Source organism: Rana temporaria, chromosome 3 (assembly GCF_905171775.1).
Source record: "Rana temporaria chromosome 3, aRanTem1.1, whole genome shotgun sequence".
In the NCBI taxonomy this organism is placed as follows: domain Eukaryota; kingdom Metazoa; phylum Chordata; class Amphibia; order Anura; family Ranidae; genus Rana; species Rana temporaria.
In genome coordinates this window covers 60,130,624-60,156,459 of record NC_053491.1, presented here as the reverse complement: position 1 = coordinate 60,156,459, position 25,836 = coordinate 60,130,624, and the positions used below count along the sequence as shown (strand labels likewise).

The following is a 25,836-nucleotide window of genomic DNA, read 5'->3' as shown; positions in this document are numbered from 1 at the left end:
CAGAACCTTCATTCTCCCCACAGTGATACCCAGCCCCATCCAGCTATAGCACAGGCAAGTCGTTTTTCGGGGCTCATGCACGTGGCTAATTAGGACCATTCCCCACCCAGATCAGTGTATTTCTGCAGCGGGTACTGACAGGCATTTCTAATCAGCTTCTGACAGGAAACCTGTAAAAATCTATAAGGGGCTGACACTTTCCACTACTGTCCTCAGCTATTCATGAACTGTCTGTATCCAGGGGCGCACATCTAGGGTGATCACGTGTTCCGGATTGCAGTCCAGAGACCTCGCCTGTGGAATGCACTACCAACCACCATCCGACTGGAGTCGGACCACTTGGCCTTCAGGAGAAAGATTAAAACCCATCTCTTCTGAGGTCAAGGGGTTCCTTACCCATGAAATGGATACAGCGCCCAGAGGTGATTAAGTTTGCATGTGTTGCGCTTTACAAGTCTCTCACTCACTCACTCACTCATTGCCCGGGACAGTCCCGCATTTTGCAGGTCTGTCCCGGGCACATTCATTCCAGGACAATACAGTGTCCCGGAATGAAACTGACACAGCCACCCCCCAGGGCCAATCTGATGCCCAAAAAAAGGCTGCCACATCACCACTTTACTCACTGACAGTACTTGTCCTGGCCGGGAATGTCTGGAGGAGCACAATCCCTCTCCCTGGGTTGTGATTGGAGAAATCATAAATCTCGCCTCTTGTGTCCAATCACTGTGCTGTGAATCGTTACAGCACAAGCTGATTTTGGGAAGGGGGGGTGTCCCTGAATGGTAGTTTGGAAATGTGGTCACCCTACACACATCCCACCCTCACCATAGATGATCAATTCATGTGGGGTTACATGTAAACATATGTGAACAGCCAAAGACAATGTAATCCTGTCATTGATTTGTACAGGCTTCCCATCCATGGCTGATCAGAAACACCTGGTTGTACCTGCCTAAAACATACGCTGATTTAGGTGCTTTATGGCCTTATCTGCTAGATGCATGATCCCTAATTAATCCTAATTTTACAGCTAACTACTCTGCTCTCTGGAACTCTTTTTTCATCATTGAGCCCTGGTTCACACTGGGTACGATTTGGTACGATTTGAGATGCGATTTCACATGTCAAATCGCATCTCAAATCGGCGGCATTTGCCGGCAATGGCACTGTCCTAATCGGTGCGACGCCGCATCTGCGGCGCTGCACTGATTTCAAAAAGTAGTTCCTGTACTACTTTTTGCGATTTCAGGCCGCGATTTACATTGAACCCTGCACAGATGGCTCTTAAATCGTGGCCGAAATCGTGGCAAAATCGCAGCCGCGAAATCGCGGTAAATCACGATTTTACCGCGATTTTGAATTCGCAGCAGTGTGAACCTAGCCTAACTGATCTTTTTATGGGTATAAGTTGTCAGTATTTTGGTGCAAATTCGAATCTTTCCCATCCCTCCACCACAACAGCAGCAAGCAAAAACTAAGAAATTATTTGTTTAGCCAGTAAGGAAATAAAGTAGTAGTAGCAGCAATATCAATTTGAATAGTTTATATTTTGACAAAAGCAGCCAGTAAAAGAAGATGCTTTATACTTAGTTGTTTTTTTTTTTCTTTTGGCCCCGTTTACCTGTGCTAATGAATCATTTTAAGCCAAATAAGCTTTACATTTTTAGTACAGGTTCACTTTAAGTGAATAAAAAAAAAAAAGGAGAAAAATACTTGATATTGGAAATGCATTTGTGATTTAATACTTAGATTATTAGTTATATTTTTATGCAAAAAAAAAAAAAAGATTGCCAGTAACTCACTAGGGTATAAATGCTGCAAAGCACAATGTATGAGCAAACACAGCGTCCCTCAAAGTCACTGATTCACCAGTCAAGGTGTTCTTTTATATTTATAGTACAGTACATACTGCTAATAGTTTGTTACATTCAGCTAGACCTGTTCTGTATTGTTGAATATGTTTCATAGCTTGCCAAGCCACTTCTTCTGTACCATGACCTGGATAGATGAGAGCATTTACAGACATACAGGGGTTGAATTACTAAAACTGGAGAGTGTAAAATCTGGTGCAGCTGTGCATGGTAGCCAATCAGCTTATAACTTTTGCTTGTTCAATTAAAGAGGAAGTAAACCCTCTTTATAAAAAAAAAAACCTTGCAAGACAAAGGCATAATGAGCTAGTATGTATAGCATACTAGCTCATTATGAATTACTTACCTGAGATCGAAGCCCCCGCAGCGGTCCTCGATCACCTCCTTCGCCACTGCCATCTCTCCCGGAGTGACTTCCGGGTATCGCTGCTCCGACGCTGTGACTGGCCAGAGCAGCGATGACATCAGTCCCGCGCATGCGTGCGGGAGCTGGCAGTGACGGCATGATCGCCTTAACTAACGGCACGCTCAGTGCGCCTGCACCGTTGTCTATGGCCTTAACCACTTAAGCCCCGGACCTTTAGGCAGCTTAATGCCCAGGCCAGGTTTTGCGATTCGGCACTGCGTCGCTTTAACAGACAATTGCGCGGTCGTGCGACGTGGCTCCCAAACAAAATTGGCGTCCTTTTTTCCCCACAAATAGATCTTTCTTTTGGTGGTATTTGATCACCTCTGCGGTTTTTATTTTTTGCGCTATAAACAAAAATAAAGCAACAATTTTGAAAAAAATGCAATATTTTTTACTTTTTGTTATAATAAATATCCCCCCAAAAACATATATACATTTTTTTTTCCCCTCAGTTTAGGCCGATACGTATTCTTCGACCTATTTTTAGTAAAAAAAATCGCAATAAGCGTTTATCGATTGGTTTGCGCAAAATTTATAGCGTTTACAAAATAGGGGAAAGTTTTATTGCATTTTTATTAATTATTTTTTTTTTACTACTAATGGCGGCGATCAGCGATTTTTTTCATGACTGCGACATTATGGCGGACACTTCGGACAATTTTGACACATTTTTGGGACCATTGTCATTTTCACAGCAAAAAAATGCATTTAAATTGCATTCTTTATTGTGAAAATGACAGTTGCAGTTTGGGAGTTAACCACAGGGGGCGCTCTAGGAGTTAGGGTTTACCTAGTGTGTGTTTACAACTGTAGGGGGGTGTGGCTGTAGGACTGACGTCATCGATTGAGTCTCCCTTATATAAGGGATCACTCGATCGATACGCCGCCACAGTGAAGCACGGGGAAGCCGTGTTTACACACGGCTCTCCCCGTTCTTCAGCTCCAGGGAGCGATCGCGGCGGAGCAGCTAAAAACAAATAGCCGCGCCGTCGTCCCGGATCGCTCCCCGAGGGAACCCGACCGCCGCATGTAGCGGGGGGGGTCCCGATCGGACCCCCGACCCGCGGAAAGGCAGGGACGTATATATACGCCCATCTGCCTGTACAATATAATGTAATCAAATCATATTGTGGACGTACATATACATGCGGCCGTCGGGAAGTGGTTAATCTACGCTTACCTGTAGGTTAAAGTGGTCTATAAGGGTTTACAACCACTTTAACCTCCCTGGCGGTATGATTCTGTCAGAAAAAACATGCTGAAAGCGGTACCATTATTTGCAAGGAAATTTGGCGTTTTATACTGTAGGCCTGTGATTCTTAGGAATAACTCACTTAAATCTGACCAAACAAGATTCTAATAGGCATCCCAGGTATGACATTTTTTTAAAAACAAAATTATAAATTATAATATAATAAATAATTATAAATAATTATAACAAATAATAATATAATTATAATAAAAATTATTCAATAATGTAATCAAATCAAAATCACTGAAATTTGCTCAGTTGCAGAATTGTCGCTGTCGTTACTTTTATTTTTTTTATGACGAATTTCCCCACAAATCGCTATCGCACAATTCTGCAAGTGATTATAATTTATTATCGCTGTTTTTTAGCTGATATAAAACTATTTTTGACATAAAGGGACACTTTTGGTTGCTATGGACAATCTACAGTTTGCAGGGAGAAAGAAACGTTTTTATTATATAAAATGACATGCATGACACAGGACAGACCACTAGGGACAAGGGGGGTGTGTTTTTTTTACATACAGTACTGTAATCTATAAGATTACAGTATACTGTATGTAATGTGTTTGTTTACTTTTTTGAATTTGGCGCCGTTCTCCGTCCCCGTGCGTCGTAACATCGCAGGGAACGGAGATCGGCGTCACACGGAGGCACTGTGTGAATCGAGCGAGGTCCCGCTCGCTCACACAGCGCGGTGGCATCGCTGGATCCAGGGACAAGGTAAGTAACTTGTGCCTGTGGATCTAGCGAGGCAAGCCCGAGTCTGACTCGGGGTTTCCGCTCGCAGCAGGAAAATCTAACCCCGAGTCAGACTCCGGAAGACCGCCAGGCAGGTTAAGCTTTGACATAAAACATAGAAGCTTGTTGGTTTCTATGCAGAGCTGCGCCAGATTATGCAATCTCCAGTTTTAGTAAATCAGCCCTATAGTTTAACAGCCAACACCTCTTGGCAGAGCTATATGACACTAATAATCTTTTTAGCTGTTTATAGTGTGGCATTCTGACCACCACTGGAAGGGGAGCATGCTTCCCACTAACCAGCAATGTAAAGGGGAATTTTTCGCACTGCCTCCAGGGTTAATTAGTTTTAGCGAGGCTTCCCTGAAACCCAAAAATAAATTCTAGGCTCCTCTTGGGTAAAAGGAGTGCGTAATGGCCCATACACACGATCCGAAGATCGTCCTTTTTTTTTTTTTTGCATGCTAGTTACATATCAAAAATAGAGTGTTTACTAAAGTTACGAAAATTCTCGTACGACAGAATAAAAACCCATGTTTTGTAGTGTATTTGTATTGTGTTTTGGAGCGACAACTGTACTGATTAACCACTTCATTACTGGGCACTTAAACCCCCTTCAAGCCCAGACCAATTTTCAGCTTTCAGGGCTGACGCATTTTGAATGACAATTGCGCGGTCATACAACACTGTACCCAAATTATATTTTTATAATTTTTTTCCCACAAATAGAGCTTTCTTTTGGTGGTATTTGATCATCTCTGCGATTTTTATTTTTTGCGCTATAAACAAAAAAATACAGAAAATAAAAAAAATATATATATTTTTTACTTTTTGTTATAATAATATCCCAATTTGTATTTTATTTTTAAATATTTTTTTCCTCAGTTTAGGCCGATACGTATTCTTCTACATATTTTTGTTAAAAAAAATCGCAATAAGCGTATATTGATTGGTTTGCGAAAAAGTTATAGCGCCTACAAAATAGAGGATAGATTTATGGGTTTTTTTTTACTAGTAATGGCGGCGATCTGCGATTTTTTTTGTCAGGCCTGCGATATTGCGGTGGACATATCGGACACGTTTTTGGGACCATTCACATTTATACTGCGATCAGTGCTATAAAAATGCACTAATTACTGTATAAATGTGACTGGCAGGAAAGGGGTTAACACTAGGGGGTGAGGAAGGGGTTAAATGCATTCCCTGGGTGTGTTCTAACTGTGTGTGGAAGGGGACTGACTGGGGGGAGGTGACCGATGCTGTGTCCCTATGTACAAGGGACACAGCATCGGTCTCCTCTCTCCCTGACAGGACGTGGAGCTCTGTGTTTACACACAGAGCTCCACGTCCCTGCTGTCACCGCCGATCGCGGGTACCTGGCGGACATCGTGGCTGCCAGGCACGTGCATCGGCTTCCCAGCGATGCGCCGGGCACAGTGTTTCCCCGCTGCGCGCCTCCAGCGGCGCGCGCGGGGGAATGTAAATAGCAGGACGTCCAGGGACGTCCACCCGGCACTTGAGAGCCGCGCTGTGGACGTCTTTCGTTAAATGAAAATCGTACGATCTGGTATCATACGAGTACATTTTTTACTGGATTTTTTTTACTTTCTGATTTTTGGATCATGTGTACGGGCCATAGGACTGTAATGGAGAGAACTCATTGTATCATCATTATTGTGAAACAGTAACCTAAATGAAATCTGTTTTTCCACAGTGATGCCTTTGATTTTGAATATGGAGTTGTAATCATGAGAATCAGCCAGGGATTAGACATCTCGGCAGTACTTCAAGCTCAAGGTAAGTGATTTGTTTATGGACAAACAGGTCTTGTTTAACAGAGGTAAGAGCGCTGAAAATGTCACAACCCGTTGTTGGTTGAATGAAATACAGAGGAAGCAGTTATAGGTTAGCACGGTGTTCTGAGTCTCCTTTGACATCGCTGCTTTTATTATTTCTCACAAATACAAGAGTTGTTTTATCTTTGCTGGTTTCTCCCTACCTCTTTTAATTTATCTTTGTCTAGTGGAATTGAATTAAATCTTTTAAGAAAACAAAGTGAAAACGGTGTGCAGTGACAAATTTACAGGCACTGTAAGTTGCCATTAAACGGTTGGTCCATCTGTAACGGGCATTTTCCCAAAGAAATCCCCCATGCATTCCAGCATCCCCAACACATTCCATACCACCTCTCCTCTGTTCAAATAGTGGCTCCTGTCCCCCTCCATACATGTCGGTCATGTGAGACCTGTCCAAAACAACTCCTCAGTAGCTGCCCCCCCCCCCCCCCCTCATGGCAGGATGGACCAGACGCTAGAAATTTACCTCCACTGGCCGATCTAGCTCATAAAACCTGATATAATGTATCATCAGTGGCCAGGAGTAGACACCGCAAATGCATGCCCAGAGTGGCCATTGGGGCACACATCTAAAGGCCACCTTGTCCTGCCATGGAAGGTGTAGAGAGCACCTAAAGACTATTATAAAGCCCTACGCTGTTAAAGATTGGTTCACCTTCAAAGCTCAACTCCAGGCAACTAAAAAAATATCCCTTGCAGTAGGCCTGTGCCTGCACTGCAAGGGTTAATTGCTTCTTTTGGTCTAGGGCAGTGGTTGCCAGATGCGGCCCCTTGCTTACTTTTATCTGGCCCTTGGGGCACTTTTCTTTTCACTGACACCAAAAGTTCATGTGTGTGTAAAGGCAGGTGTCCCAATACTTTTGGTAATATAGTGTGTGGCCCAGATTCACGTAGGAGATACGCCGTCGTATCTCTGAGTCTGAGCCGTCGTATCTTGACGCCTGATTCAAAGAATCAGATATGCCAGAATTTGTATAAGATACGACCAGCGTAAGTCTCCTACGCCGTCGTATCTTAACTGCATATTTACGCTGGTCGCTAGGGGCGTGTACGCTGATTTACGCCTAGAAATATGTAAATCAGCTAGATACGCCTATTTACGAACGTACGCCCGGCCGTCGCAGTACAGATACGCCGTTTACGTAAGGCTTTTTCCGGCATAAAGTTACCCCTGCTCTATGAGGCGTAGATGAGGCATACCAATGTTAGGTATGGACGTCGGAACAGCGTAAAATTTTTCACTTTTTACGTCGTTTGCGTAAGTCGTTCGCGAATAGGGCTGGGCGTCATTTACGTTCATGTTGAAAGCATTGGCTTCTTGCGGGTTAATTTGGAGCATGTGCACGCCCACATCTTCCACATTTGAATTAGGCAGGCTTACGCCGGCCTATTTACGCTACGCCGCCGCAACTTTGGTTTGTGAATACTGCACTTGCCTGTCAAAGTTGCGGAGGCGTAACGTAAATAGGATGCGTTACGCCTGCACAAAGATGCGCTCTCCTACGTGAATCCGGGCCTGTGTGTATAGATATATATATATATGCATGGAGATTTTGGATGTTGGTTTACAAAACAAAAATATCATATTGTATATACTAAGACAGGACGGTCACAATGTGTGTCAATCACTATTATATATAGACATGTGCACAGCAAACATTTTCGTTTATTTTTGTTTTGTTTCTGTTCGTTTATCGTGATCCGTAACGAGTCGTAATTTCGTAAGACGTTAGTTATCGTATTCGTACTCTTTAGTATTTTCGTAACACTCTTTTTTCCGTTTCCGTTTTTTCTGTTAGTTTATTTTTCGTTGAATCGAGATTAGTATTTTCGTTATATTTTGTATTCTGCCGCGTTCGTATTTTTAAAATGATTTTATTTGTTCCTTCGTTTTTATGTTGGTTTAATTTTCGTTGTTTTGCTATTCGTATTTACATTATATTTTCCATCATGCCGCGTTCGTATTTTCGTAAGAAATATATCTTCGCTGCTTTATGATCATTCGTATTTTCGTGTCTAATTTCCTTTGGTTATAAAAACGTACTTTTGTAGATTTTATTGCATTCGTAATTCTGTTAGAATACATTTTATGTTTATTCGACACACTACTCGTCGTAATTTTGTAATTCGTACTTTACTGTGATTGACTTGACTGTCTTAGTTAGCACACACACCCTGTCTAGAATGAAGTCTGACGTAGAAGAAAACTAAAATATGTCAGATATTACAAATACAAATCTAGAAATTAGATGCACTGCAGTCTAACACAGAAAAAGACACAAGGAGCCAGGAGGTAATGAGAAAGAAGCTCATTGGGGGAAGGAACAAACCTCTTCAGAGGAAAGGGACAGCGCTCAGTGGCTATTGGTCAATGTCCAGAAATATTTCAGTACTAACGAAAGCTAATTTACATTATTTCGTATTTTCGTTGTTTTCATTTCCGTTTTCCGAAGATTCGTAATTTATTTTTCGTTAGTTTTGATTTTCGTTTTTTATTCTTTGTTCGGCATTTCGGTTGTTTTCTTTTCGGTCTTCGAATATTAGTAAGTTTGCATTTTCGTTCATTTTGTTTTTCGTAATTTTTTTTTTTTTTGGGGTTCAGTATTTTCGTTGTTTCTATGTTTTCGTTTCTTTCTTCTTTCGTATCTTCCATATTCGTTATTTTGAAAATATCGTTATTCGTTATTAATTGCGCTAAACTGTTCGTTCATTCGTATGTTAACGAATCAACTAAAATAACGAAAATTGACGGAAAACGTATTCGTAACTTAAAAAATTGCACATGTCTAATTATATATATGACGTTACCTTTACCTCTACACCAACATATAACTTTATGGGAAATTGGTGACAAATGAAAGCCATGACCACATGGCGTAAAAGCAGCCTCCTGCTCCCAACACCCAGCTATCTGCCTCTGACAGATGCAATTATAGGAGATAAAATGATTGAATCCGGCTTTTGTTTCATTCATTTCCAGAGATGGATGCTCATAAATTACAAGTTTTAAATAAAACCATAATTAATTCCCATTTGAGCTGTGAATTTCCTGTAATCTGTTTATTGAAAAGAGATAAAATACACAGCCTCCTGTCTACCTAGCATTGTCATAACTCATTTCTATGATAGTGGGGAACAGAGTGTAAAGGAAAATGTTACATTCAATGAAAGTGACATCAATTATGATAGTAATAAATGTCTTGGAACTGGTGGACTGAACCAGTATAGTAATGGTTTGTAGCACACGGTGACACATTCAGTTATGATGATAACATGCGTGATTTATACGTTGTCACTCTACATCCTGCAGATACCAAATAGAAGCCATGTGTAATTTTATAAAATATAACACAATATGTGAAAGAAATGATTTATTCATTATGAGAAGACCATGAACTTTAATAATGGGTATGCATACCTCCCAACTTTTTGAACTGGAAATGAGGGACACCTATTAGCAAAAGTATGTACGTAAAGGCCACTCCCCCTGTCACGCCCTCCTTAAAGGGGAATTATACAAAAAATGATTGGTTAAACCCTCATGTGCTTTTTTACCACTTCTATTCCTTTATATTGGCTTTCAAAATTTACAAATGCAGCAATTTAGAATTTGGATGAAAAGTTTAGCGCTGGGAAACACCTTTTTATAGATAATTAGCTAGATTCATAAAGATTTACGCCGGCGTATCAATAGATACGCTGACGTAACTCTGAATCTGCGCCGTCGTAAGTTTAAGTGTATTCTCAAACTGAGATACACTTAAACCTATCTAAGATACGACGGCTTGCGCCGTCGGATCTTAGGGTGCAATATTTAGGCTGGCCGCTAGGTGGCGCTTCCGTTGAGTTTGGCGTAAAATTTGTAAATGCATAGATACGCCGATTCACGAACGTACGTGCGCCCGTCGCAGTAAAGATACGCCGTTTCCGTAAGAGATACGCAGCGTAAAGATAAAGCTGCCCCCTAGGAGGCGTAGTCAATGTTAAGTCTGGCCGTCGTTTCCCGCGTCGAAATTTGAAAATTTTACGTCGTTTGCGTAAGTCGTCCGTGAATAGGGCTGGACGTAATTTACGTTCACGTCGAAACCAATACGTCCTTGCGGCGTACTTTGGAGCAATGCACACTGGGATATGTACACGGACGGCGCATGTGCCATTCTTAAAAAACGTCAATCACGTCGGATCACAGTTAATATATATCAAACACGCCCCCCACATCCTCATTTGAATTAGGCGCGCTTACGGCGGCAAACTTACGCTACGCCGCCGTAACTTAGGAGGCAAGTGCTTTGTGAATACAGCACTTGCCTATCTAACTTACGGCGGTGTAGTGTAAATGCCATACGCTACGCCTGCATAACGTTGCGCGCCCCTACCTGAATCTAGCTAAAAAAGTGCATTTTATATACATCTATAGAGATCAGACCAAACTGAGGGACAAATGAGGAGGAAAGAGGAACAAATCAGGGACAGTCCCTCGAAATAAGGGACAGTTGGGAGCTATGGGTATGTGGTTTGGGGAGATGGTTCATAGTAAAGAATATCTAAAGGCAAACACCTGTCAGGTTTTTATTGCTGCCGGTGTCCTCATAAGGGAGCTTTACCTTCTGTCCTGTTTACTGTTATCAGTGAAAAAAAATAAAAACATTTTGGCTGTCAGAACAGGAATAGAGGGGAAATCTTACAATGGGGACACTAGTTCTAGTGACAACCAGTGATTCCTTCACTCTGAAGGAATTACCTCTCACTTCCTGGTTTGTCTGTGGGACAGGAAGTGAAGGTAAAGCTCACCAATGGAATGTAATATTATGAAAGTGACAGAAAACGTCTAAAGTGACAAGAGCTGTAATTCATTTGTCCATTAGTGATTCAGCAAAAAATCACTGGATTGTTGTGTTTTATTTTAAAGCTGGATACATTCCTAATTACACAAAATATAACTGGATACTAATATTCATAGGTAACAACATCAGGGTTAGGCCCCGTTTTCATCAGATCGCTCCATAGGAATCAGTGGCGCTGCACAAGCCCCTCCCCGCTCAGTGAGAAGAGAGGAGCTTGTCATCCGCCAGCTCAGCGGAGATCTGCGGACTGATCTCCCACTGAGCTGGCGGGAGCAGGCGGACTCCGTAGCGACGGAGTCCGCCTCGTGTGTAACTGGCCTTAGTTGATCTGGGGATACCTGATTGCTTTCTGGGGGATTAATAGCTAGATATAAGGCTATTTGCTGAGTCCAGTCCTCAATACATCTAGTTCAGCATGACTGAATGTCAGTATACAGTGGACCCTTAGATTACAGGCATAATCCGTTCCAGGAGAATCCTTGTAATCCAAAGCATAGAAGTCAATGGAAACAAAGATAATTCGTTCCACATTGACTTCTATTGCATGCAATACCGCATATGGCCAGAGGTGGGGGCCGTCGGAGAGCCTCGGAAAATACTCAGGGACAGCTTGGCTGAACTCAGAAACCCCCAGAAAGGCTCGGAAGCACTCGGGAACGGAGTATTACCGAGTATTTCCATTTTTTTTTTCCCGAGTATTTCCGAATGGCTCTGAACCGTTCCGAGTGTCACTGGCGCTAGGGTTGCCAACTTTCAGTAAATTTACGAACAGTTTGTAAAATCTGTACTTTTTGCATCTGTCCTTGATTCTCCATTACGAACATGTTCTCTGCATGTCAGTAACTGACATTCATTACCAGATGCAACAATTATGGATTTTACAAACTGTTTGTAAATTTACTGAAAGTTGGCAACCCTGACCGGCGCACCCGCCCCTCTGGCCAAATGCGGTACTGCACACCCCTTTGGCATGAATCCTGTGCGAGACAACACTCGCAAACCGAGTCAGGATTTAAAAAAAAATGTTGCTCGTCTTTCAAAATGCTTGTTAACCACGTTAAACACACTCAACCACACTCTACCGATCACTCACAATGTTCATTCAGAAAGGGAAGGGGCAGATTTAATGGCCTCTTCTCCCACTCATCCTAAAACATCCACAGCAACAACCAGTGGGAGAGGAGGGAAGCTGGCAGTGCTGTGGGGGGAAGGAGTGGGAGCCAGGTCTGTAGGGGGGATCTGTTCTGCACAGGGTGATTAGGGTGTGCCTGGGCACACCTGGCACACCCAGTGCGCACGCCTATGAGGACTTTGCAAGGTAGCAGAAAAACACAGATTCATGATAAATAGATTGCAGGGCCATTAAGTAGTGGATGTGTATCGTTTAATTCCCCATCTGGTATAGAACATATGTATCATAGAATTTACTTTATTGTTTTACAAATCAATTCATTTTTCCTTTCTACAAACCCGTGTTGTCTACTTCATTTTATTTATAAAGTGTTTGCTGTTATAATACTATAACAGATGTGTTTTTATTTAGCTCCATATTTCAGATATAACTATTTAAAAGGAAAACAAGGCCCCATTTCCATACAGCGGAATGTGTCTTTATATTTCTATAGGACTGAGGTAGGGAAGCCGGAGAGATAGACGGAGCGATCCCACGAGTCTCAGGAATGGATCTGCTGCCATCTTCTGGAAAAATTAGGATACAACATATCTGTAAAGCAGCAGATAACGTTATCTACATTACATACCTTTTATTTATTATTATACACTATATTACCAAAGGTATTGGGACGCCTGCCTTTACACACATGGGGCTAGATTCAGAGAACAGTTACGCCGGCGTATTCTGGAAACCATATACGCTTAAATTAGGCTAAGATACGAGCGGTGTAAGTCTCCTACACCGTCGTATCTTAGGGTGCATATTTACGCTGGCCGCTAGGTGGCGCTGCCGTCGATTTCAGCATAGAATATGCAAATGAGCTGGATACGCAGATTCAGAAACGTACGTGCGCCCGGCGAATTTTTTTACCTAGCCGGAAATTCCGGCCGTGTGTACGCGGCATTACAGTAAAAGTAAAGAGTGAAAAGGTCAGGCACTGTTACCACACATTAGGAAATATAGAGACACCATCTTATGCAGAACATCATAGCCATTGAATTTCACAACCATCCTCACCCTGCTCATCCTAGTCACATCAGACAAATCAGGAAACCCAACTCTAAACCAAGGTTGCCAAACTTTTCACTTTTAATACATTTTTATTAAATATTTTTCAAAATACAGAGTAAAAGATAGAGAGTCACTTAGATAGAAGTCACTTGTATTGCTGGTCTCCAGGATCACTGTAAATAACAGAAGTCTATGTGAACACAGTGGACTTCCATAAATATTCCAGAAGGTTAGCCGATGCTGCAGGGATAGTCTGTGGACGTCTTGTAAAACATGAGGTGATACACTGACCAGTAAGCACTGCTGGTTCCAGTTGTATAAATAAGTCTGCTGCAAAATAAAGGTAAAGAGAAAAAGAATGACAGTATTTGGCTTCTGGGGGGGGGCTTCCCCCCCCCCCCCCCTGTGAAGAAAATAGATTAGTTAGCCTTTGGGTGATATTTCCTGGGCCTGAATAGAATGCCCGGGAAAAGTCAGTTTAAATTTGCTCATTTGTCCCCCAGGTGACCTTTCTGGGGGAATTTTTGGCGGGCTCTTTGAACTTTGGGTGACCCTTCCTGGGCTTCTGGACAGAAAACCCGGGAAGGGTCAGTTCAAACCAGTCAGAACCAGTGTTTTTTTTAGCCCGTTTTGGGCTATTTAAAGCTCATTCGCCTCAGAAGACTTTGGAGCTGTGGTGTTCTTCCCCTCCCCCCCTATTTTCAGAAGATATCTTGTTGCGGTTATTTCTTATGTGGTAGTGTCATCTTTGCATTATATATATAAAAAAAAAAAAAGTGAAAGAAGATGGTTTTTTAACAGCAAAGGGGGACTAGCTATGCTCATATTTATTTGAATGAATGAATGAATGAATGAAAACTTATATAGCGCAGCACATGCGAACTTAATCGCCTCTGGGCGCTTGTTGTTCCTGTTTCCTTTGGTATCAAAAGAGATGAGTCTTGATCTTTCTCCTGAACGTCAAGTGGTTCTCCTCGAACCGAATGCTGGTTGGTAAAGCGTTCCATAGTCTAGTCTAGGCCCTTGGACCGCGAATCTCCTTTCTCCTTTGGACTTGTATCTGGCTTTGGGTATCTGGAGGAAATTTTGATTGGTGGATCGCAGAACGCGATTGTGATTATGAGCTTTTATTTTTTCGCATAGATAATGGGGAGCATTCCCATAGATACATCTATGCATTAGACAGAGTGCTTTAAAAGTGATTCTGTCTTTTACTGGTAACCAGTGAAGTGTTCTCAGTGAAGGTGAGATTGATTCCCAAGGTTTTTTCCCAGTCACAAGTCTAGCGGCCGTATTTTGTACAACTTGTAGACGAGTGATTTGGTACTTGGGGAGTCCGAGGTAAAGGGCATTTGCATAGTCCAATCTTGAGTTTACAATAGCTCCCACCACGACCGCTATGTCTTCCTTGGGAATAAAAGGAGTAAGTCTGCGTAGTAGGCGCAGCAGATGGTGAGATCCGCTGACTACTGACCCTATTTGTGCATCCAATGTCATGTCAGAGTCAAAGATGACCCCGAGACTTTTGACTTTGGTGCTAGGGGTGAAGATTTTGCCCAGAATGGGCGGGGGGGTCCAAGTTGTTGTAGGTTGATTCATACGCTTGGCGTGAAACAGGAGAAGTTCTGTTTTCTCTCCGTTGAGTTTAACATAACTCTTTGTCATCCAGTCCTCTATCAAAGAGAGGCATGTCTCTAGATTGAGGTGATGATCCTTTTTATTGCAAATGCGGAAATATAGTTGCGTGTCGTCTGCATATGAGTGGTAGAGCAGTTTTTGACTGCTAATAATCTCAAAAAGAGGGCGAAGATAGATGTTGAATAACACCGGCGACAGGGGGGATCCTTGAGGGACTCCGCACGATAATGTGTTTTTCTCAGAAGTGAAAGGTCCTAACTTCACTATTTGCGATCGGTTTTCCAAAAAAGAGGAGAACCAAGATAAATTGCCTTCTGCGACTCTGGCTACTTCAGCTAGCCGAGTCAATAAAAGCTTGTGGTCTACTGTGTCGAAGGCTGCGCTTAGGTCCAACAGAACCAGAAGACAAGATTCTCCTTCGTCTGCGGCCTCGAGAACGTCGTCCCATATTTTGAGCAATGCGGTTTCTGTCCCGTGTCAAGGCCGGAATCCCGATTGAAATGGGTCAAGTAGGTTGTGGGTATCTAGATGCTGTTGCAGCTGTTGTACCACTACTTTTTCCATTACCTTGGAGAGGACATTTAGGCATGTTATTGGACGACGGTGGAGTGGGTCCTTGGGGTCCAGGTTGGGTTTCTTCAAGATGGGTCGAATTATACCCTCCTTCAACTGGGAGGGCACTATGCCTTCCCTGAAGGATTGGTTGATAAGCTGCGTGATAGGAGGTGCCAGGATGTCGGCGCATTCCTTCAGCAGTTTAGTGGGGATGATATCATTTGGCGCTGTGCCGTTACACAGAGTACCGATGATATTTTTAGTGGCATGGATAGAGATAGGTTCCAGCGTGAACTTACCTGGTTGTGGTGAATTACTGCAGGTATTGTGTAAATCATTACGGGGAGGGTTGAGGGGGGAATTATTTTTCTGAATGCTTTGTCGGATCCCCTCGATTTTATTAATGAAGTAATCCGACAATTCACTGCAAAATTCTTGTGAGTCCGAATTGGGGGCTTCAAGACATCCTGGATTCATGGTCTGAGTGACCAATTTGAAGAGTTCGCATGGGCGATTAAGGGCGCTGTTGATAGCCTCGGAAAAATAGTTTTTCTTGGCTTTGAAGATTTCTTTGTGGTATTTTCTTGTTGTTGCTTTGTAGATGGTGAGGTTCTCATCTGAAGAGCTTCTTTTCCAGGCGGCTTCCGCCCTTCTACGCTCTTGCTTCAGTAATGCCAGTTGGTTGTTGAACCAGCTGTAGTTATTTTTCCGGATGCGGGTTTTACGTTTCGGCGCTATTAAGTCGGCTGACTGTAATAGGGCTGTGTTTATGGTATCCAGCGTTTCTTCAGCCGTTTGATGCGGCTGAATTGTATTTATTTTTTTCCTTAACGTGGCTTTGAAGAGTTCCGAGTGGAGCTTCTTCTGACATCTAGTCCAGTGTGTTGTCACTAGATTTGATGTTTTAGTTAAGGGTGGGAAATCGGAAATAATGAATTTAATTGCATGGTGATCTGTCCATGGCAATGGTATATTTTCCAAGATTTTTATTTCCAGATCTTGTCTGAAAATAAGATCGAGTGTGTGACCTGAAGCATGTGTGGGCCCACATACTAGTTGTTGTAGCCCTAATCCTTCGAAGTGATCAATGCAGGCGTCGGCAACGGGGTCTTGCGGGGAGTTGGCCCAGAGATTGAAGTCCCCGAGCAGCAAAAGGTGTTTGCTGTTAAGGCTATAGGTGGAGATAAAGTCCGTCAATGATGGGAGAAACTACGATTTTGGGCCAGGTGGCCTATAGCAGAGTAAAATCCGGACGGTCTCCTGGGAGTTTGTTTGTAGTTGCAGGGTAAGGGTTTCCATGAATGGAAAAGGGTTTTGAAGGACAGGTTTAGTGATTGCAAGATGAGTCTTATGGATCACCGCCAGTCCTCCTCCTCTTTGCCCTATTCTGTTTTCAGTTATGATACGGTAGTTTTCTGGCACCAGTTCTCCTAAAATGGTGTTGCAGTCGGCTGTAAGCCAGCTCTCTGTAATAAAGAGGCAGTCTAAATCATATTGTAGAATGAAATCATGGATTTCCAGTCGGTGTTTTACTGCCGATCTTGTGTTGATCAAAGCACATGATATATGCTTAGGCTGGGGTAAACGGCTGAGATTTTTGATAGTCGATCGTCGATCGATTCTCAAAAGTCGTTCAGTTCTTAGGGCTTTTTTAGTGATGGCTGGTAGTATTGCGGCAAATTGCCTCAGATCCCCAATGGTTTCTGCAGAATATTGCAGATTAACCATAGTCGCCAAACACCAGGGGGAGGAGGGAGGGGGGGTTATCAAGGATTAACTTAATCCTCGATCCTGACTTGGTCCAGAGGAAGGCGAAAAAACCCTGGTTGTGCTACGCCAATATTCTACGACAGGGAAAAAAATTCCTTCCTGACCCCTTGAGAGGCGATCGGGCGAACCCTGGATCAAGTACAAATGGTATTTGAGAAAGGGGGAGTGGGGCTAGGGTGTTACAAGATGGCCACCACTCCGGCTGCAAAGAGCCAATATTTGATTATTATGTTAAAAATATCTGTTGTGAAGTTGGGTACTAGTGTGCTAGCTGGGTAATTGTGTTGGCAGCCTGAGCCGTAGTGGCTAGGTTAGCTTTAATGCTTTACGTTTATGCTTATTTATTTATATTTTGTTGATAATATTTATCACAATATTTTGAAACCAATATTAAATAACCGCGGCCTTTAACATCCAACAGTGGTCTGTTGTCTTTTATGTATTTATTTATTAAAGTGTTAAGGGTAATTACCGTCTGCTATCCCATTGCATTAGGAAAGTATAGGACTGTATTAGAGAAAGGAAGAAAAAGGGAAAGTAGGCAGAGAGGAGGAAGGACCTCAGGAACATCCAAGTCAGGGCTGTAGGGTTCTGGTTGTCAAACTTTTTCACATATGGCTGAATGTTCAATTCCGGTATTTCCCAGACTGGTCAGTTGTATATCCCTCTTAAGCCCCGTACACACGACCGTTTTTCCTGCCAGGAAAACTGCCAAGAGAGCTTTTGGCCGGGAAAACCGGACGTGTGTATGCTCCCTCGCAGTTTTCCCAACAGGAAAACACGAGGGAATCCGGCGGGAAAATAGAAAACCTGCTCTCCATTTTCCCGTCGGGATTCCCGGCAGTTTTTTTCCACCAGATTTACTAATACTTTCCTATGGGAAATACTACGAGGCAGTGCTGATGGAGCATACACACGGCCAGGATTCCCGGCCAAAGCTCTCGTGGCAGTTTTCCTGGGTTCTTGGCTTTCCCCTCAGTTTTCCCGGCTGACTTTTTACCGCAGGGCTTAACTCTTACTTCCTTTGCAGTATTCAAGTGTGCTCTTGTTCATTCTGAAAGTACAACCATGGCTGATCACGTTGATCGGCTCTTCCTCACTTGCGTCTGACAGACGCGAGTAGACGAGAGCAGATCGGCGGCTCTCCTGACAGGGGGGGTTCGCGCTGATAATTTATCAGTGCAGCCCCCCCTCGGATCGCCACCCTGGACCACCAGGGAAGCCCACACTGGGCAAAAAAGAGGCAAAAATAAGGCAGTAAAAAAAAAAGGCAGTAAAAAAAAAAAAGATGCCAATCAGTGACCACAAATGGGCACTGACTGGCAACATTGATTCATCAGTGCCACCCCACAGTGTCCATCAGTGCCACCCCACAGTGTCCATCAGTGCCACCCCACAGTGCCCATCCATGCCCAGCGCCCACCTATCAGTGCCCATCTGTGCCACCCCTAAGTACCCATCAGTGCCACCCATAAGTGCCGCCCATGAGTGCCCATATGTGCCGCCCATCTGTGCCGCCTATGAGTGCCCATCAGTGCCACATACCAGCGCCGCCAATCAGTGCCCATCAGTGCCACCTCATCAGGGCCCATCAGTACTACCTCATCGATGTCCATCAGTGCCATCTCATCGGTGCCCATCAGTGCCGCCATATCAGTGCCCGTAATTGAAAGAGAAAACGTACTTCTTTACAAACAAATTAACAGAAAAAATTAAAACGTAATTTTTTTCAAATTTTTCAGTCTTTTTTTAGTTGTTGCGTAAAAAAAAAAAATTTGCAGAGGTGATCAAATACCACCAAAATAAAGCTCTATTTGTGGGGAAAAAAGGACGCCAATTTTGTTTGGGTACAGTGTAGCATGACCGCGCAATTGCCATTCAAAGTGCGACAGCGCTGAAAGCTGAAAATTGGCTTGGGCAGGAAGGTGCATAAGTGCCTGGTATGGAAGTGGTTAAAAATTAAAGTCCAGAGCCCACAAAAAGAAGTCCTGTAGATGAAGTCTTTGTGCTTCCTTTAGTGCTGTTTGTTTGTGCTATCGACAGCTGTCAGGTACTGAATTAATGACAACATTTAGGTACCCCTCAGGTCTGCCATCTTGTATTCTGCCATTATTAAGAGCCAGCTTTCTCTTAGGGCTCATTCACACACGATGACCAGGGAGTGAATTAAGAGCTTTGTTGTGTCATTGGTTAGAAAAGGGCATATTTTGGAGATGCTGCAGAGGTTTAGACGCCAAGATTTGGACAGTGAATGGACTTGGGGCTTAAAGTGGTTGTAAACCCCACTTTTTTGACTTTTGCCTACAGGTAAGCCTATAATAAGGCTTACCTGTAGGTATAAAGAATATCTCCTAAACCTGTACGGCATGCGCAGGGGGGATCCTCGGCTGAAGGGCCGGCCCCGCCGACCCATGCCGCTCCAGCCAATCACAGCGCTGGAGCGGCGATACCCGGAAGACACGCTCGGCTCGGCGTGAACCAGGTAAGTTCCCTACCTCGTTCCGAGGTAAGTATTTCATAATGAGCTAATATGCGGTGCATACTAGCTCATTATGGCTTTTGCCTTGTAGATATAAAAAAAATATGTTTCTTTATCGTACATCACGGGACACAGAGCGGCATATTCATTACTATATGGGTTATATGGAGTACCTTCAGGTGTTGACACTGGCAATCTCAAACAGGAAATGCCCCTCCCTATATAACCCCCTCCCATAGGAGGAGTACCTCAGTTTTTACGCCAGTGTCTTAGGTGTTGGTCATGGTTTAGCTTGCCTCCGCATCCTTGGGATTAGGTGAGCTAACCGGTTCTGTCCAAAGGCCTCAGCGCTAAAGTGGTCAGTAACCGGACCCCAAACCCTTGGGGTATAGCCCATAATGCTTTTCTTTTTAGAGAGCTGGACCCTGGGCCCAGAACTTAGAAACCTTTGGGGGCCTAATGTTTCTGTTGCCAGGGTGCTATATGGGCCCAGGACAGTGGATCCTTCATAGGAACCCAGGGCCTGAAGGTCTAGACAGCCCCACGGAGATGGGGGAAGATTGGGCCTCTTGCTTGGCAAAGTCCTGCGGCATGGAGCAGGTAAGTGAGGGGAAACTTGCGGAACTTGGTTCTTAGCAGGTTTTTCTGGGGGGTCACAGGGGACATGCCTAAAGTTATGCGCTGCATCTGGCAAGTAAGTCACATATCTTAATGATAGGATGGCTCTATGTGTTGTTTCCCCATAAGAGGTGACCTCCCTGGTAGTATTGAAAAGCATTTGAGTGGCTGTGTGTGTGTGTTAAGAGAGCTGTGCTTACCTGCAAGCCTCCAGGCGATGCTGCATGGGTTTCTTCCTCCTAGCCTGGATGACAGGCAAACGCTGGCCTCCTCGTGGGCTCCCTTCCCCCCCACCCCCCCCTCGGCGGGCGCGCGCGCGATGAGCGCAATTTTCGCGCCATTAGCTGAGGGGGGAAGGGCGGGTCAGTTGGTTTAAGGAAGGGGCGGCCCTTCCTTTTTCGTTCCATCAGCTCAGTTCATGCTGGAACTGAGGAGGAAGAGACCAGAGCGGCAGCACGGGGCGCCGAGGACACACAGTGGCCAGAAAAGATATTACAGTCTTCATAAGACTGTCTTAAGCCTAGAAATAGGCTGTTCTTTTCTATCTCAGCAGTTTTTTCTTTGGCAATACTACTAAGGGGACAGAATGTCTTTTCTTTCTTGGGTTTGAAAAAAAAAAAAAAAAAAAGAAAAAATCCATCAAAGGGAGAGAAGGCAGTTTTTTCCCCAAACGGGTTTTTGGACATTAATTGTTTATAGTTCCAAACACCGATAAGTTAGCGGGCGTACCTCGGTATTGTACCATGGCATCCGGGTCAGAGGGTACAAGAGGTGGGGATTCCCCCAGAGAGTCTGAGGTCTCGGACAAAGTTATGCCGCTGCTTTCCCCAGAGGGAGCCGTGGTGGGGCCATCGGGATCTGGGGCTGGGACTGTCACGGGTCAGTCCAACCCTAGGGTGGTCACGGACGAGGTATTGTCCACCTCTTTAAAGGAGATGGAAAAAAGAATGGAAAAGATGATAACCATGGCTCTGCGGGGCAGAAAACGGAATAAATCTCCGTCACCCGAGCAGGGACCCTCTGAGGAGGAGGTCCTTGCCGCAGGAGAATTGGAAGACCTCTTGGACGAAGACCAAGCAGGTTCGGGGATCGAGGAGCCGGATACAGGGGAGTCTGGGGCAGTCTCCCAAAGGGAGAGCTTGTGGGTTCAAGCCTTAACGGACTTGGTCCATAGTGCTTTCAACTTGCCAGTACCAGATCTCCAAGTATCGACTGTTTCAGCTTTGGGCTCACTAAGGGCGCCTCAAAGCAACGCAGTTTTTCCGATCCATCCTCTGCTAGAGGAAGTTTTGTTCCAAGATTGGATCAAGCCAGATAGAATCTTTTTACCACCTAAAAAGTTCTCTGCCTTGTATCCTATGGAAGATAAATTTTCCAAGAGATGGGCAACCCCTTCGGTGGACGCAGCCATCTCATGTGTTAACAAGTCTTTAACATGCCCTGTAGAAAACATACAGGTGTTCAAGGATCCGGTTGATAAACGCTTGGAAGCACTACTTAAAAACTCCTTCACTACTGCAGGGGCAGTAGTACAGCCAGCTGTGGCTGCGATTGGGGTTGCACAAGCATTATCGGATCAAACTAAGCAGATGCTTAAACTTATTCCTGCCCAGCAGGCAGAAGAATTTTCGGATGTCCCTAGGGCCATACGCTTTACGGTAGATGCGATTAAGGATTCTATCCAGCAAGCGTCACGTTTATCGTTATCCCTTATCCATATGAGAAGACTCCTATGGTTAAAGAGCTGGGAGGCAGAGCCCCCATGCAATGCAAGAAGCTCCTGGCAGGGTTCCCCTTCCATGGAGGACGACTCTTCGGAGAAGACCTGGATAAATACATTCAGACCATTTCTAGCGGCAAAAGTACTCTGTTGCCAACTAAGAAGAAGTTTCAGGGGGCTGCATTTAAACGACAGCACTCCCCTGGGCAGGGGCCCTCTAATGCCAAGCAGTATCGACGGCCTCCTGCGAAATCAAACTTCAACTTCTATAGCAGATCGCAGGGCCAGGCGGCCAGGGGCAAGAAGCAGTGGTTTCGCAAACCAGCAAAACCAGCCCCCAAGCCGACCTTATGAAGGGGCACCCCCACCCACGAAGGTGGGGGGAAGGCTGCGTCTGTTTTCAGAGGTTTGGGAAGCCAGCATTCCCGACAAGTGGGTACGGTCTTCCGTGGCCACGGGCTACAAATTAGACTTCCTAAGGTTTCCTCCTCCTCATTTCCAGGAGTCAAGGATTCCAAACGATCCGGAGAAGGGAGCCGCATTAATGACGGCATTAAATCATCTACTCTCCCAGGAAGTAATAATAGAGGTACCAGTCCTAGAACAAGGGCTGGGTTTCTACTCCAACCTATTCATCGTCCCAAAGTCCAATGGAGATGTCAGGCCAATTTTGGACCTAAAAATGGTAAATACATACCTAAAGGTCCGCTCATTTCGGATGGAATCCGTGCGGTCAGCAGCTGCCACACTCCAAAAGGACGACTTCATGGCTTCCATAGACATAAAGGATGCCTACCTTCATGTTCCAATTTATCAGCCACATCAAAGATATCTACGCTTTATGGTGGCTTTGCGTCATTTCCAGTTCGTGGCGCTTCCCTTTGGGTTGGCTACGGCCCCCCGGGTGTTCACGAAGGTCCTAGCCCCAATCCTAGCCCAGCTAAGGATCCAAGGGGTCACGATCCTAGCGTACCTGGACGACCTCCTAATCATAGATCACTCGTCTCCTGGCTTGGAACGAGCAGTGGCCCTCACGGTCCAATACCTCGAGAGGTTCGGCTGGGTCCTAAATCGAGAAAAATCAGCATTCCAGCCCACAAGGCAGTTGGAATATCTCGGCATGAGGTTAGACACAGAACAACAAAGTGTGTTTCTACCTCTGATAAAGGTCAAAGCCATCAGGGAATTGATCCTACTGGTTCTAAGCAAGAAGGAACCAACTATTCGCCTATGTATGCGATTACTAGGCAAAATGGTGGCCACATTCGAGGCGGTACCGTACGCCCAGAGCCACACTCGCATCCTGCAGGCAGCCATCCTGTCAGCATGGAGCAGGAGGCCACAGGCCTTGGATATCCCTTTGCCGCTCTCATCAAGGGTCCGACAAAGTCTGTGTTGGTGGTTAGACCCTCAGAATCTACTGAGGGGGAAGTCTTTCAGCCCAGTGGCTTGGAAGATAGTAACCACAGACGCCAGCCTGACGGGCTGGGGAGCAATTTTGGATGGTTGCACTCGCCAGGGTACTTGGGCAAAGCCAGAGAGGCAGTTGCCCATCAACATCTTGGAGCTCAGAGCTGCTCGACTAGCCCTCAGGGCTTGGACGTCCAAATTGCAGGGGTTCCCGGTGAGAATTCAATCAGACAATGCCACGGCCGTGGCATACATAAATCACCAAGGGGGAACCAAGAGTCAAGCCGCTCAGAGAGAGGTGAGCTTGATTCTCCTATGGGCAGAGGCTCATGTGCCCTGCATATCGGCAATATTCATTCCAGGAGTGGACAACCTTCAGGCGGACTTCTTAAGTCGCCAGACTCTGTTGCCGGGGGAATGGTCTCTACATCCACAAGTCTTTCAGACACTCTGCCAAAGATGGGGAGTGCCGGACGTGGATGTCATGGCATCGAGACTCAACAAGAAACTAGACAGGTTCATATCCCGCTCAAGGGATCCGATGGCCTGCGGAACCGATGCGCTGGTTTGCCCTTGGCATCAGTTCAGACTTCTTTATGCGTTTCCCCCGCTCCAGTTACTACCCCGCCTGCTGCGCAGTATCAGGGTGGAGCACATACCAGTCATCCTGGTAGCTCCAGCATGGCCCAGAAGGGCATGGTATTCACTAATCTTGAAGATGGTAGTGGGAGACCCTTGGACTCTTCCTCTACGGCCAGACCTGCTATCGCAAGGTCCGATCCTCCACCCTGCCTTACGGCATCTAAATTTGACGGCCTGGAGGCTGAATCCCTGATTCTCAGGGGTAGAGGTCTGTCTCAGAAAGTAATCTCTACCCTAATCAGAGCCAGGAAACCGGTCTCTAGGGTAATTTATTACAGGGTCTGGAAGGCCTATGTAGGCTGGTGTGAGTCCAAGCGATGGCTTTCTCGCAAATATACCATCGATAGAGTATTAAGTTTTCTCCAGCTAGGAGTGGATAAAGGACTGGCATTAAGCACAATCAAGGGACAGATTTCAGCTTTGTCAGTGTGGTTTCAGCGGCCGCTGGCCACCCACTCGCTGGTTAAGACCTTCATTCAAGGGATCTTACGTATTAATCCTCCAGTTAAATCCCCAATTTGTCCGTGGGATTTAAATCTTGTTCTGTCAAGTTTACAGAAACAACCTTTTGAGCCGTTGGCTGAAATTCCTTTGGTTTTACTGACAAGGAAGTTGGTATTTTTGGTCGCCATAGTTTCCGCCAGAAGAGTATCGGAACTGGCAGCCTTATCCTGTAAGGAACCATATCTTATTTTACATAAGGACAAGGTCGTTCTCCGCCCTCATCCTTCCTTCCTACCAAAGGTTATATCCAGTTTTCATCTAAACCAGGATTTGGTATTACCATCCTTCTTTCCGAAACCTACTTCCAGAAAGGAAGGGTTGTTGCATACCTTGGATATTGTCAGGGCCATGAAGGCCTATCTTAAAGCTACAGAGAAGATCCGGAAGACAGATGTGTTGTTCATCTTACCGGATGGGCCCAAGAAGGGGCAGGCAGCTGCAAAATCCACCATCTCAAGGTGGATTAAACAGTTAATCATTCAGGCCTACGGCTTGAAAGGGTTGCCTCCTCCGTTATCATTAAAGGCTCATTCTACTAGGGCCATGGGCGCATCCTGGGCAGCACACCACCAGATCTCTATGGCTCAAGTTTGCAAGGCGGCAACCTGGTCTTCTGTCCACACGTTTACAAAATTCTACCAGTTGGACGTAAGAAGGAATACTGATACAGCCTTTGGGCAGGCAGTGCTGCAGGCTGCAGTTTGAGACCCTCGGACTCCGGGGGCTCCCTTTTGAGTTAAAAATGTAAAAGTTATTTTTCTCAACTAAGTTGGATTTATTATGATTTGAGTATATCTCTAAATGAAATCCTTTTGTCTTGGAGATGTTCTCCCTCCCCTCATTGTGAGCATTGCTTTGGGACATCCCATATAGTAATGAATATGCCGCTCTGTGTCCCGTGATGTACGATAAAGAAAAAGGGATTTTTAATACAGCTTACCTGTAAAATCCTTTTCTTGGAGTACATCACGGGACACAGAGCTCCCACCCCTCTTTTGGGGACCATTTTGGGAGGCATACTGCTTGCTACAAAACTGAGGTACTCCTCCTATGGGAGGGGGTTATATAGGGAGGGGCATTTCCTGTTTAAGATTGCCAGTGTCAACACCTGAAGGTACTCCATATAACCCATATAGTAATGAATATGCCGCTCTGTGTCCCGTGATGTACTCCAAGAAAAGGATTTTACAGGTAAGCTGTATTAAAAATACCTTTATATGCGGGTTTACAACCGCTTTAAAGGAGAGTTGAGAGTCCAGGACTACTCCTAGGACCTTGGCATGTGGGGATTGGCTTATAGTTGTGCCATCGATTTTGACAGAGAGATCAGGGGAAGGGGC

The 25,836-nt window shown here is 44.8% G+C and overlaps 1 protein-coding gene across 3 annotated transcripts in view; it reads left to right on the top strand.

The window, feature by feature from the left end:
• Positions 1-25,836, top strand: part of SLC12A1 (solute carrier family 12 member 1) — a 221,636-nt gene that overhangs the window by 151,740 nt on the left and 44,060 nt on the right. For all 3 annotated transcript variants that reach the window (XM_040342655.1, XM_040342654.1, XM_040342656.1), the window contains exon 20: positions 5,990-6,072. In XM_040342655.1, coding sequence (XP_040198589.1) covers positions 5,990-6,072 — 83 coding nt within the window. The remainder of the gene's footprint in view (positions 1-5,989; positions 6,073-25,836) is intronic.